The 12,685-nt window shown below is 45.2% G+C and overlaps 1 protein-coding gene across 1 annotated transcript in view; it reads left to right on the top strand.

The window, feature by feature from the left end:
- ngfrb (nerve growth factor receptor b) overlaps positions 1-12,400 on the top strand; it is a 193,477-nt gene extending 181,077 nt beyond the window's left edge. The window contains exon 6 of the mRNA XM_038779107.1: positions 10,095-12,400. Coding sequence (XP_038635035.1) covers positions 10,095-10,399 — 305 coding nt within the window. The 3' untranslated portion in view covers positions 10,400-12,400. The remainder of the gene's footprint in view (positions 1-10,094) is intronic.
- The last annotated feature ends 285 nt before the right edge of the window (positions 12,401-12,685 follow it).

The following is a 12,685-nucleotide window of genomic DNA, read 5'->3' as shown; positions in this document are numbered from 1 at the left end:
CAAACGTTTGACACCCTCTCAAGTTCTGTCAGCTCTTTGGTATGCTGCTCTCACATTTGCAACTTCAAATGAACACAAAACCAAATTGAGGGCAAGAATTATCACCTCATTCTTATACAACTTTGACTCTTTGCAGCAGAAGGTAAATTAGCTAATAACTAGCACGTGGTCCATGTGATCTCTGGGACTGCTTTTGATCACCTAAGAGGCTGAGCGCTTTCCAGAGTCATCCATTCTCAAAACCTTAGCTCCGTTCTCTCTCCACAGATGCTGTCAGACCTGCTGAGATTGTCCAGCGTTATTATTTCAGATTCCAGCATCCACAGTAATTTGCTTTTATATTATTGCTTTTATATTATTTTCCTTGATTGGCCTGGGTTTTTTTCCCTGTTTTTTTTGTGTCTGCCAGGAAAGTACATGGCTGTTGTGGAAAAATAAGGGATGGGAAGTGAAGCATTATCTAGGCATGAATATAACTGGGTTTGATGGACCAGCTGGTCCTTTCCTGCCTGCCAATTTAGGAGGTTCATATGAAAAAAACTTAGCATTGCCAAAAAATTAGCACAATGCCTCATGTTCTTTCTAAAACATATATAATATGCTTTCAGCACTCTACCAGCCAGCCTCCCTACGTAAACCTGTGCTCATCCAAAACCGCTGCCCCTATCTTAGCTCGCTCCATATCACTGACCCACGGTTGCTCCTTAATTTTAAAATTCACATCCCATGTTTCCAAATCCCTCCATTGTCTCACCCATTGCTATCTCTGTTAGTTCCTCCTCCACTGTGAAAGCTGTTGAGATCTCTGTGCTAAACTAATTCCGGGCTCTTACGCATCTTTGATTTGACTCGCTCCACCATTGTTGGCCATGTTTTCAGCTGCCTTTGCCCTGGGCTCTGAATTTTCCCTCCCTAACGCTCTGCACCTCCATGTCTTTCTCCAACTTTCCAGATGCTCCTAAAAACCGAAATCTTTGATCAAGCCTCTGTTCACTTGTCGTGACATCGCCTTCTGTGACGTGGTGCCAAAATTAGTTTTGTAAATATTGTTCTTGTTAAGCACGTTGGGACATTTTGCCACATTAAATACGTTATATAAATGTAAGTTGTTATACTATTTATTTGATTAAGGTACCTTCAAATTGCATAGTAGTTTTGGAGATCAATTCAGAGATGCGGATAATTGTGGGATCTCTAGCTTCAAGTTGTGTAGGTACACAGACAGAATGTGCCATTTTGGAGCAATTAAGTTAAAAAAATAGACACGAGGATCGGATGATTATTAATTTTGGACTTTGAAAGCAGCAAAGGTTAAGAAGAGACTTGATAGAAGTGTTCAAATTCATGAACAATTTTGATAAATACAGAGAGCGTCTTTTCAGAGACAAAAGGACCAGAGAACAAAAGATCTAAGGTGATTGGAAAATGAAACCCAAGGGAACGTTCGTAAACGTTCTCTTTTTACAGAATGAAATGTTATGATCTGAAGGGTACTAGAAGCACACTCAATAATGAAAATTCAAAAGAGAATTGAGTAAATAACAGAAGAGAAAGCATTTGCAGGGCAATGGGAAAGTGGAGGGGAGTTGGGTTATTGGCACAGGTACAATAGGCCAGATGGCCCCTTCCTGTGCTGTATCACTTTATGATTCTATGAACATGAAAGGAAATGCAGACGTGATTTAAGATCAGAAGGAATTTTCCCCTTCACACAGATTTGTACAAATGTGGAACAGACTAAGGTCGCAACACTTGTAGCACAGAGCTGGTAATGTATTCAGTTTGAATTGGGGTTGAGTTGTACATAAGAACTTGCATTCATATTGTGCCTTCCTGGGCAGCACAGTGGCACAGTGGGTAGCACTGCAGCCTCACGGCGCTGAGGTCCTAGGTTCAATCCCGGCTCTGGGTCACTGTCCGTGTGGAGTTTGCACATTCTCCCGTGTTTGCGTGGGTTTTGCCCTCAAAACCCAAAGGTGTGCAGGGTCGGTGGATTGGCCACGCTAAATTGCCCCTTAATTGGAAAAATGAATTGGGTACTCTAAATTTATTTTAAAATATAGTATTGTGCCTTACCTCTTCTCGGGATTCTGCACAGTTCTTCACAGCCAATGAAATGCAGGCCAGAATTCTCCAGTCATTGGGATTCTCTTCTCCCGCTGGCAGCGCACCTCTGCCAGCAGGCTTTCCGGCGATGTGGAGTGGTTTCAATGGGAAATCCCATTGACACGTAGCAGGAGGATAGAATCCCACCACCAGTAAATGGCATGCTGCCAAGAAACACGCAGCTGGGGGACTGGGAAATCCTGCCCACCATCTGTAGATATTGTGGTAATGTAAAGAATATGGCCGTCCATTTGCACAAAGCCACTTCCAGCAGACGAAATTAGATCAATGGCCAAGTAATCTATTTTAATCATGCTGGTTGAGCAAGTATTAGCCTAGACTATTAGCCCAATCTCTGGGTTAGGTTTTGAACACTGCTTATGAGCAAAAGTATGACCGTTAAGTCAATGGGAAAAGTTAAATTGGAGAATTTCAAGTCAGACAAAGTGCTTTACAATAATGTGCCCAATATAGAAATCTCACAGGAGTTAAGAATAGGCCATTCAGCCCTTTGAACCTGCTTCACCATTCAATAAAATCATGGCTCATCTGGTGGGTTAAAGGGAAGTCTAGGAGTACACACTGTCAATATGAACTAATGCAGTCCTGATACCCTCCTACATTGTTTAAGTGTGTCCAAAGTTAAGAGGCTTCCTATATAGCAAGCAGACATAATGACTAATAAATCACACAAAAAGCTGGCAACTTCAAAACTCTACAGATGCTATGGAGTGTTCAATTCCAAGTGACAGTGGCTGGGCTTTCCTGCCCTGCCCGGTGATACGTCCGACCCACCTCAGCCAGTGATTGTTCCCCATGTTCTTTGGTCAGTGAAATGGCTCCATAAATAGCTTTGCCTATTTAACTTGTTTGGGAAATTAGAAAAAGAAGTAGAGGTAAAACTGAACATGGCGAGGGATGTGAAACAGGCAGAATCAAATTTGTCCCCCTGTTGTACAATACGTCTGTTCTTTTGGAGTCAACAGGACTGAATATTAAGCGGTCATATAATGAGCAACCAATGTGAAACAGCCTATTTGCATTCCTCCCAAGTCTAATATCACCACCCCCCTTGTGCTGAAGCCACTGTGTGGAATGATCCTCTTCCACGATGGTACCCAAATTGCTGGAGACATTTTTGTTCAAAATTTTAAAATGCTGGAGCGAGGATCCCTCGATCGTGAGGCACCCTTGTGCTCTTTCACTCACCTGAAACAGCAATGTGCTGCGGGTTGGATACCTTCAATTCGCTCTCCAGCTTTGAGAGCCCACCCGCTGCCCTTAATTGGACTGCGAACCCTCTCTCTGGTCACTTATTGGCCAATTCTGGGAAAATCACTGACCTTTACCTACACAGTGTGGGGTTGTGACCCCCATTTGACCCTGGAGTTGGACTCTTGGCATAAAACCCCAAATCCTGCCCGAGGTTTGGCTCTTGAGAGGGGACGTAAATGAAGAAGCAACAGGGATTGGAAGTCATTGGTCACCATTTGACACCAAGTTTAAACAGAATTGCAATGTTTTTCATGTGGAATTATTTGAATATTTTGTCCCTTTAAAAAACAAGGGAGGCATGAAATGCCGAACCTGTGAGCTGATCATGCACCTCAAGACACGCAATGCACATTGTGCATGTTGATGTGAAGCTGTGGTACTTTTTGCATGCATGTGTTGCAAAGCTCAGGAAAATCCATTAATAATTTAAATTACGTCAAAACCTCATCATGCACCCAGTGTTCCAGACACAACCCATGACCGTGTGAAAGGGCTATTGCACTATAATGTTTCTTGAAATGGGCTTTTGTGGGAGTGGGGGTTGGTATCGGTAATGGGAGTGAAGAAAATTGCCATTTGCGCAGGCATTTGTCCTCCCAATAATGGTTCTTTGCTGCTTTCCTGATGAAGCTGTGCTGCTTCCCATCCGCGACCCCAATGGAAACTTCAGAACATATGGATATCCATCTGGCCATTGCTTATTTCGGATTATTTAAGACCACCCATTTTTTACAGGCCTGGATATTTGTAGTTAGATGCTCGATAACAATGAATTCCAAAGGCATCTGCCAAAAAATAAAACACACAGTCCTGTAGCCAGACCTGCAAGTCCCTTTCAACACAGGATGTGTCTCTCACAGGCTGTCAAAGTAATTGCTGCTTTAAACTGTTATTTAATGAAGTCCTTCAAAGCCACATCAGATGCCTGCCAAATCTTCCAATCTACTTGGTATAGCTTCATTGTTTATAGGAGTGTGAATTCCATTTCATCATTGAAAACACACAACTTTGCCATGCATGTAGAACACGATTGCCTCACATGTGCATTCTAAAGTAGTGTTATTGGTCCTATGATCTTCCAACACGGATTACACCCAATATACACTAGTTAATGTGCCTTCCCCAGTCCATGTGCAGAGCGGCATGGTTGCATGGTGGTTAGCACTGCTGCCTCACTGCACCAGGGACCTAGATTCAATTCCGGCCTTGGGAGACTGTCTGTGTGGAGTTTGCACATTCTCCTTGTGTCTGCGTCGATTTCCTCTGGGTGCTCTGGTGGGCCGAGGATGAATGCTCCTCAGAGGGTCAGACTCTATGGGCCAAATGGCCTCCTTCTGCACTGCAGGGTTTCTGTGGATGCTGCTTGCTGTATCGCGTGGTTAAAGAAGCATTATCCAAATCATTTTTTAATACCCTGCACATCTTTTGGCTGTGGGGGGTGGAACCCACACAGACACTGGGAGAATATGCAAACTCCACACAGACAGTGACCCGGACTGGGATTGAACCAGGGTCCTCAGCGCTGTGAGACAGCAATGCTAACTACTGCACCACTGTGCTGCCCTTACATTATCCAAATCAGTGTGCCCCACAATCTGCCTTTGGAAGACAGTAAGAGGGTACCACCCTGATCCAAGTAATACGATGAGAATCGGGATAAACAAGTATAGGTATGGAGGTAAATATTAGAAAAGACATAAGAGATTGTAAAATGGAAACAGCCCATTCATGGTAACCAGTTTGCATTTGCCCTCACATGAGCAAGTCACCTTGGGCTGGATTCTCCGCAGTCCTGTGCCGATATCCCGCTTGACACGGGGGCGGAGAATCGAAGTTCCCGCCCAAATCGGTCCCAGCGTCGCTCCGGCGATTCTCCAGGCCCCAAAGAATCTGCGATTTACGCTGTGCGGCTGGGGGAGGCCATTTTGAGAGGCCCGCCCAACGATACTCCACTACTGACCAGCCGAGTTCCTGATGGCATGGAGCTAATGTGGTATGGCCGGTCGGGACTCTCATGCGGGTCTGTGGATTCAGTCCGTGGCCACCCTGATGGGGGGGGCATCGAGCACTGGGGGGGCGCCATGGGCGGCCGGGGCAGCGATCGGGCCGAAAGAATCTTCGGGCGCGCGGCTGATCTGGGGAGGGGGGCCTTGATTGTTAATGTTGGTCTGCCGTTCGAGTCCGCCATGGTGCTCGACGCGGCTGCTGGAGGCAGCCGGCGTGCGCATGTGTGGACTCGGAACCGGAAATACGGGGGCCTGTATCTGCAGCCAAAGCTGCGTGACGCTCCCCGGGTTCCTGCTAGCCCCCATAAGGTAAGTTGTCTTTTATTTTTTGCAGGAAACTGGGGGTGTGCAATGCCTGCGTTTTTATGCCAGAGTGGGGACATAGCCCCATTTTGGGAGATTCCAGCCCCTTATTTCCATTTCTTTCCCTCGTTGCAGTGTCTTTTTAACCCCATTTCCCTTTATCCACTTAGTCAATTTCAGTTTTCAACATTGATCCAGCTTTTCCCCAACCCTCGAGGTGAACTCCACAGTCTCACAATTTGCCTGTGCAGGATAGATGCGTAGTGGCCTCCGGAGGATTGTGGATCCTTGTGATGTGGGTAGGAAATCGAGAATGTGGCCTGGGAGATGGCAGGCTTGTGCCTGCCTTCAAATAGGCTAAATTACATAAAGGGAAAGATGCAGTGCTTTGCGCTTAACCTGAGTAATGGAAATAAATGGCAACCTGTAGCAGGTCCTGAAACAATACAACTTTTTAAAACATTGCATCAAAAATAAAGCCCAGCTTGACCGTAAAACCTGTTGCCTGAGCCTGACTGTCCCTAAAAACAGGCTCTAAAATGTCACGATTTTACAGAGCTAGCTTGCTGCTGGACTGCATTTGTTACTTTGAGAGGAACTTTAGGTGCACCATCTATTTACTTGCACAGGATTAACATTTCCTCCTGCTCTTCTGGTACAGGCACCTCAAAAGCAATAGAGGAAATTTTTCAGGAGAAACAACAGGAGCAAAGAATTAGCACTGAATTCTCGCTTCATTGCAATCATTTTTTGGTTTCGGGCAGAGGGTAATCAGCTCCTATTGTTTAATAGTAGCATTTCCTTACTGTAGGATTTTAATAAGATGTAATTATGAGCAAAATAAAAGAAATACAATCAAATGATATACAGCTCTTGCATTATAATTAACAAAATGTTGCCTATTTGACATTCTGTGAAACTGTCCTTTAATTATGGCTCTGACCCCGTCAATTAATAATAATGCATTTCCTGGGAAAATTGGATCTTGCCTATTAAATGCAATTTAAATTGTCATGCTCTCTTGTTGCTCTACAATCAAGTGCCTAAGCAACGCACAGCAGAGCATGTAATGATCCACTGAAAACAGATGGCCTGCTTCAACCACTTAACGGGTTACTTGCACACAAAAAGAGCTGTCAGATGTGAGCAGGCTGTTGTCAATCTTCAACTGAGGAGTGATTTAGGAAGAGGGATACTGAAGCTGTGTCATCCGCAGTGCGGCCCCACACCTCTGCAATCTAGCCCTCCCAACCCAGGCAAACCTGACGTCGGTGGTCCCCAAATTGACACAGGATCCAAATACTTGGAACTCGGCTCTGGTACACTTGGGAGGGGAGGTGGGGCTGGTGGAACTTTAGGACCACAGTATCTCATTAAATCTGATTCCATTGAAGTTCACTTGTCGATCTCCAAGTGTGCAAATTAACGGCCAGGACTTGATGTTGGCACCAGGGCGTTGAGTCTCATGAGAGGCCCCTCGCGAGATTCGCGACACTCTCAATGTCTTGCGAGATTCAACCGAATCTCTGGAGCATCGGAATCTGGATCTCGCTGTCATTGGGCAAGATCCAGATCAGCATATTAAAATGAGCCAATAGGCTAATTTAAATGTGCATTCACCAGATTTTTCTAGTGCCCTGGACCGCACGGCCTCAGCTGAGTGACCTCACCAGGGTGCCAGTCCACACAAAGGTCGACCTTTCGAGGCCTCTGGGTGGTTAGGGACTGGGCAGGGTTGCACCCTGGCACCTTGGCACTGCCAGGGTGGCACTGACAGGCTGGCAGACATACTGCCAAGGTGCCAGGGTGGCATTGCCAAGGGTCAGGACCTGAGGGGCCAAACCCATGAAAGGAGAAATGAGGGGGGTACGAGTGGTGGGGGGGGGGGGGGGGGGGACAAAGGGCAGGTATGAACGGGCCTCATAAAGGTTGTGGGATGAAGGATGAGGGCCCTGAATGCCCATGTGTGTGGGGGGTGAAATTGTTTGTGGATGGGTGGTGTGGGAGACCCTCAAGCTTACATAGAGATTGGAACACCCTTTCAAAATGGTGCCCGATCTCTGAAGAGCCAGTCTCACCGGCGTGTTCAACTCCCCACTGCTGAAAAAATTTCTACGAATTGTCACCAAATCGTGCTAGCCGTTGCGACTCGCAGGTAATCAGGGACCCCTGGATGGGCGGCCTCTGGCACTGCTGGTGCTATACGGGCTCCTTGGCACTGCCAGACTGTGCCCCTGCCAGCCTAGGGTGCCACCCTAGCACTGCCAGTGTGCCCAAGTGGCACTGCCAGGGTGGTGGGGGCACTGCCAAGGTTCCAGGATTGCAGTGTCAAGCTGCCAAGCTGGTATTTTGCCCGGGGGTTCCCTGCTGGTCTGTAGTGCAGTGGAGGGAGGGGGGGGGGGGGGGGGGGGGGGGGGGGGTTCGAGGATCGCCTAACAGGTGAGTTGGGGAATGGGGGATGGGCCGGTTCTGGGGTCTCTTCTGGGGGTCAGGAGATCAGGGTGCCATTTAAAAATGATGTCCCCATCTCTTCCGGTACTGAGGAACTCCATTTGTTGGAGCTCCTCCATGCAGGATATGCAGCTAATGGTGGCGTTCCATGCCAAGGGCAAATAAAAAACACATGTGCCGGGAATTACCCCTCGATTCCTGCCCAGAATGGGCTGACCCTAATTGTGGGTGAATACCGGTATGAATCTCACCCAAAAAGCCGATGGGAAACACCCCGTCAAACCCGCCCAAATTCCGCTTGGAAAGTTTTTGGTTGAATTCCGCCCAAGTTACTTTACCTGCAGATGTTTATAAGGCTGGTTAGACACAAATGAAATATAGGGCACAGCCTTGTATCAAATGCTGATAACAATAAACTGTTACCTTGTTTATACATTGATGAACTAATGGACGACGATTTGGTTAATAACAGAATCAACTTCAGCCATTTAACATGGGATTGGTTGCTTTGCGATATACTTCTACTGACTTTCATTTTTGTTGACTTTATTTATTTTTACGTTTTTTTAGAGTACCCAATTATTTTTTTCCAATTAAGGGGCAATTTAGCATGGCCAATCCACCTACCCCGCACATCTTTGGGTTGTGGGGTGAAACCCACGCAGACATGGGGAGAATCTGCAAACTCCACACGGACAGTGACCCAGGGATTCGAACCCGGGTCCTCAGCGTCGCAGTCCCAGTGCTAACCACTGCATCACATGCCCCCCCTTTCTTGTTGACATTAAATGGATATTGCTGCATTTACACTATTGGAAGAAGTTAAAGTGACCTCCAATAAGTGTGATTCCCTTGCTGCAGTTATATAGAGCCTTTGGTGAGACCACACCCGGTGTATTCTGTGCAGTTTTAGTCTCTTTGTCCAAGGAAGGATAGAGGCCATAGAGAAACTGCAACAAAAACTCACAAGATTAATCCTGGGGATGGCAGGATTGTACCATGAGAAAAGATGGAGAAGATTGAGCCTATATTCTCCAGAATTTGGAAAAATGAGAGGGATCTCATTGAAGTGTACAAAATTGTTACAGGGATCAAGAGGTTCGATGCAGGTCCTTACGTAAAGGACCCCTCAATTGTGCCAACTTCTCATTCGCCTGCCTTACATCCTATCTGTCTGCTGTGGGTTAATCTTGCCAAGTTCTTTACCACCCAACACTACTGTAAAATGAACAATCACTACTCAGTTTTCTGCATTTCCCTCTGGAATGCTATTCATTCATGGACAAGACCCTTAAAAACCAACCTTATTGTGGAAAGTATCAGGGACCTCAAGTTAGGTGAAAATTAGTGAAATCTGAAAGCCGTGAATATTGAATGTTATAAATATAATGGATTAAAGACGCTTGTTTTGGTTTGACGCGATACCTTTAAAAAGAAGCTGCGACAAGGTCAACACATCTGATGTGCTGGTCCCAAGGAGGTCTTAAAGATTTACTGTTCATTGATGCCTTAAATGTTTGGCTAGAAAATTTAGGGTGGGATTCTCTGGCTGTTCATGTTGGCGGGATTTTCCGGACCCGCTGACGATGTACCCCCATCAGGGGTTTCCCGGCAGTGTGGGGTGGATTTAATGGGACATCCCATTGATAGCGGTGGGACCAAATAATCCAATGGTGGGCCACCTCCCACCGGTCAGAAACATGCCACAGGGAGGCCAAAGAATCTCGTCCTTTGTCTTTTAAAACACTGAAGTGGTGAAGGAATAATCTAATTGATCATGAATGTTTGAGGGAGCGGATTTAAAAGAAAAAAATAATTTGTATATCCCCTGCATTGGGCACATCTTTTTTATAACTGCACTGTATTTGAATTTATGTGAAAAGACACCCTGAGGTATTTTCACCACTCTATTTTACTTAACTGTCTCACTCTTTCTCTCCCCTGTGCTTGTAGCTGCGCGAGCAGAGCCGAACCTTTACACCGCCCTCCCTCCCCACAAGCAGGAGGAGGTAGAGGAGCTGCTGAACAGGAACGAGGAGGATGCAGAATGGTGCAACCTGGCCGGTTTGCTGGGATATAATGAGGAACATATAGACACTTTCAAGCAGGAAGAATACCCAGTGCGCGCCCTCCTCTCCGACTGGGCGGCCAAGGACTCTGCCACCACGGACGCACTTTGCACTGCCCTACGGAAACTGAAAAGAGACGACATCGTAGAAACGCTCAGCAGCGAACCCACAGCTACGTCTGCTGTGTGAGGGCAAACGAGTCAGCAACAGCCTTAATTCTCTGCCTGACCGTTCCTTTTGGAATTGGAAAACAAAAGAGTGGATATAACAGAACGTCTGAAGGAAAAGGGAGTTCAGTCCTATGCTTAAGAACGCCCTTACATGCACTGATGCATAACTTTCAGTATTGTCCTGCCTTCTCCCCTTTAAAAAGTGACTGTGTGCCGCAGAAGCAGAAAGCGCTTTCATGTAATTATGTCAAATTTTGTCTTTTCTGTAACCACCAGAGAGAAAAAAATGATCACACACACCTTTTCAAATAGGCCAGGTTTTATTAAACCCGAGTGTTAAAACGGGATTTATGTGTAAATGTCAAAGCATGGACATTTAATCTTCTTTGTGCTTCAGCATTCTTGCTGAGCAGAAAAGTATGTTACAGTCTTGTAAATTGTTAGCAGACCCCCTCCGCATGTATCCAAATAGTGTTTGTGTAACTAATTCTAGCATAGTCCAAAGTACCTGAGATATTCTGGCTAATTCCTAGTTCAGGATGTTTGTGCATCTTTTCACTGTGAGGTCTCTGAAACGTTAGGCGTATTAATTTTACCTGAAAAGGCAATGCAACATGACTTTGGGATTTTTGATTCAGTATCAGGGACGGATGTAGTCAGGACAAGTTTGGTCACAAAAGCGTTAACGAATATGGGGGAAATCTAAATCGTTTGTCTTCACAATCAAGCTACATTGTAATGACCAAAACAACTGGAGCTGAGAAACCCAGCTTGATGACTAGAATGGGCAATGTGATTGATTGCTTTGCAGAATTCTTCCGCCCATTTCTTGAAGCTATTTCAGTTTTATTTACAAAGGATAGAATTGAAACATCTCGGATTATTTTTCCAGTGCCTGTTCCAAGGTCAGGCAGCAATTTAATTTGTGAATAATTTCTACTCCGGAATATAAGTCCACAATTGGATTCCTGAAAGAATGAGTTTAGCATTTGACAGAATTCGTGACTGTTCCTGATTCTAGGCCAACACCAGGCTCATTACCACACTTAGGATCAAAGTTTATTTTTGATTTGTTGATTTAAAATAGTTAAGAAGTACCACAATGGCCATCCCTGTGAGGTAGAATGTCTAAACTATTGTTCATCCCTTAGATAAGGACACCTGCATTAATCAGTTTTGCTCATGGACCATTTTCTTTTAATATTCAAAACGAATTATAACTGTAAAATGTGAGACCTGCGAACAGAAGTAAATTAAAAATGGTTAGGTGTTCTTGAACAGGACAGCAGTGAAAATCTAGTTCAAGGGCCTATGATTGTAACTTCAGTGCCTACTGGAGACCCAAGTATTCCTGGAGACATCCTTTGAAGGAATTAAATTGCTGTCCTTATTTGCGCGGCCTACATTTAACTCCAGTCCCACACCAACGTGCCCTCTATAGTAGCCTAGCAAGACACTCAGTTGTATCGAAACCTTCTCAGGGGAACAAGGAGTAGGCGATGAATGCTGGACTTGCAGGTGATGCCTACATCTTGAGAATTTTAAAAAAAAAGATGCATCTGTGAGGAACCCATTATTCTGAATCGTTTGGTTAGTACAGAAGCCCCACTGGTGTCAGTCTGGCAACTTTTTTTTCAAATATATGGGTTAAGGAGAATTTTAAATCTATTCCTGTGTGATGTGTGTCAGTCTCCATCACCAGCTGAATGTCATCCTTTGGGTATTCTGGGGAACCCTCATGTGGCAGTGCCCCATGGCTGTGGCTGAGAGACGTACCTTGAAACCACCGGGTAAAAATGTGTCCAGATGTCAGGGAATCAAATACAGCCTAAAAGGTCACTAACATTTACTGCTAAGCAGAGCTGCGCCCGGACTGAAAACATTCTCAATTTCAGCAAATTAGTTGTTAAATATTTCATCCAAAGTCTCCATTGCCATGTCAAAAATGTATGATTTTCTTTTAGATTGCTGAATGTCAAATCTTTTACTAATTAATAAAGTTAACAGTATTATGAAACAAGTTCTTTGAAATTTTTATCACCGAAATGAAGGAGCAGAGATTTTAAGCAGCTTTATTTGTTCTTTGCACGAGATTCTCTCCTTCATGCACATTTTTCCTGTCAGCGCAGCCCTGTGCTGAAGCCGCACCCCTATTGAGATGGATTATGCCACAGACGTTTATTTTTCCCATTTGAGAGAACCTCCCATGTGCCATGCAGTTCCTGATCCATGAAGAACTAAAGGAATTCTCCGCAGATAAGTTTAGGGAGCCACTGCAGGCTACAAAATATCAGTAGAGAAAGAC

Source organism: Scyliorhinus canicula, chromosome 19 (assembly GCF_902713615.1).
Source record: "Scyliorhinus canicula chromosome 19, sScyCan1.1, whole genome shotgun sequence".
Taxonomy (NCBI): domain Eukaryota; kingdom Metazoa; phylum Chordata; class Chondrichthyes; order Carcharhiniformes; family Scyliorhinidae; genus Scyliorhinus; species Scyliorhinus canicula.
Note: the sequence above shows the minus strand (reverse complement) of the source record. Positions and strands in the feature narration are given on the sequence as shown.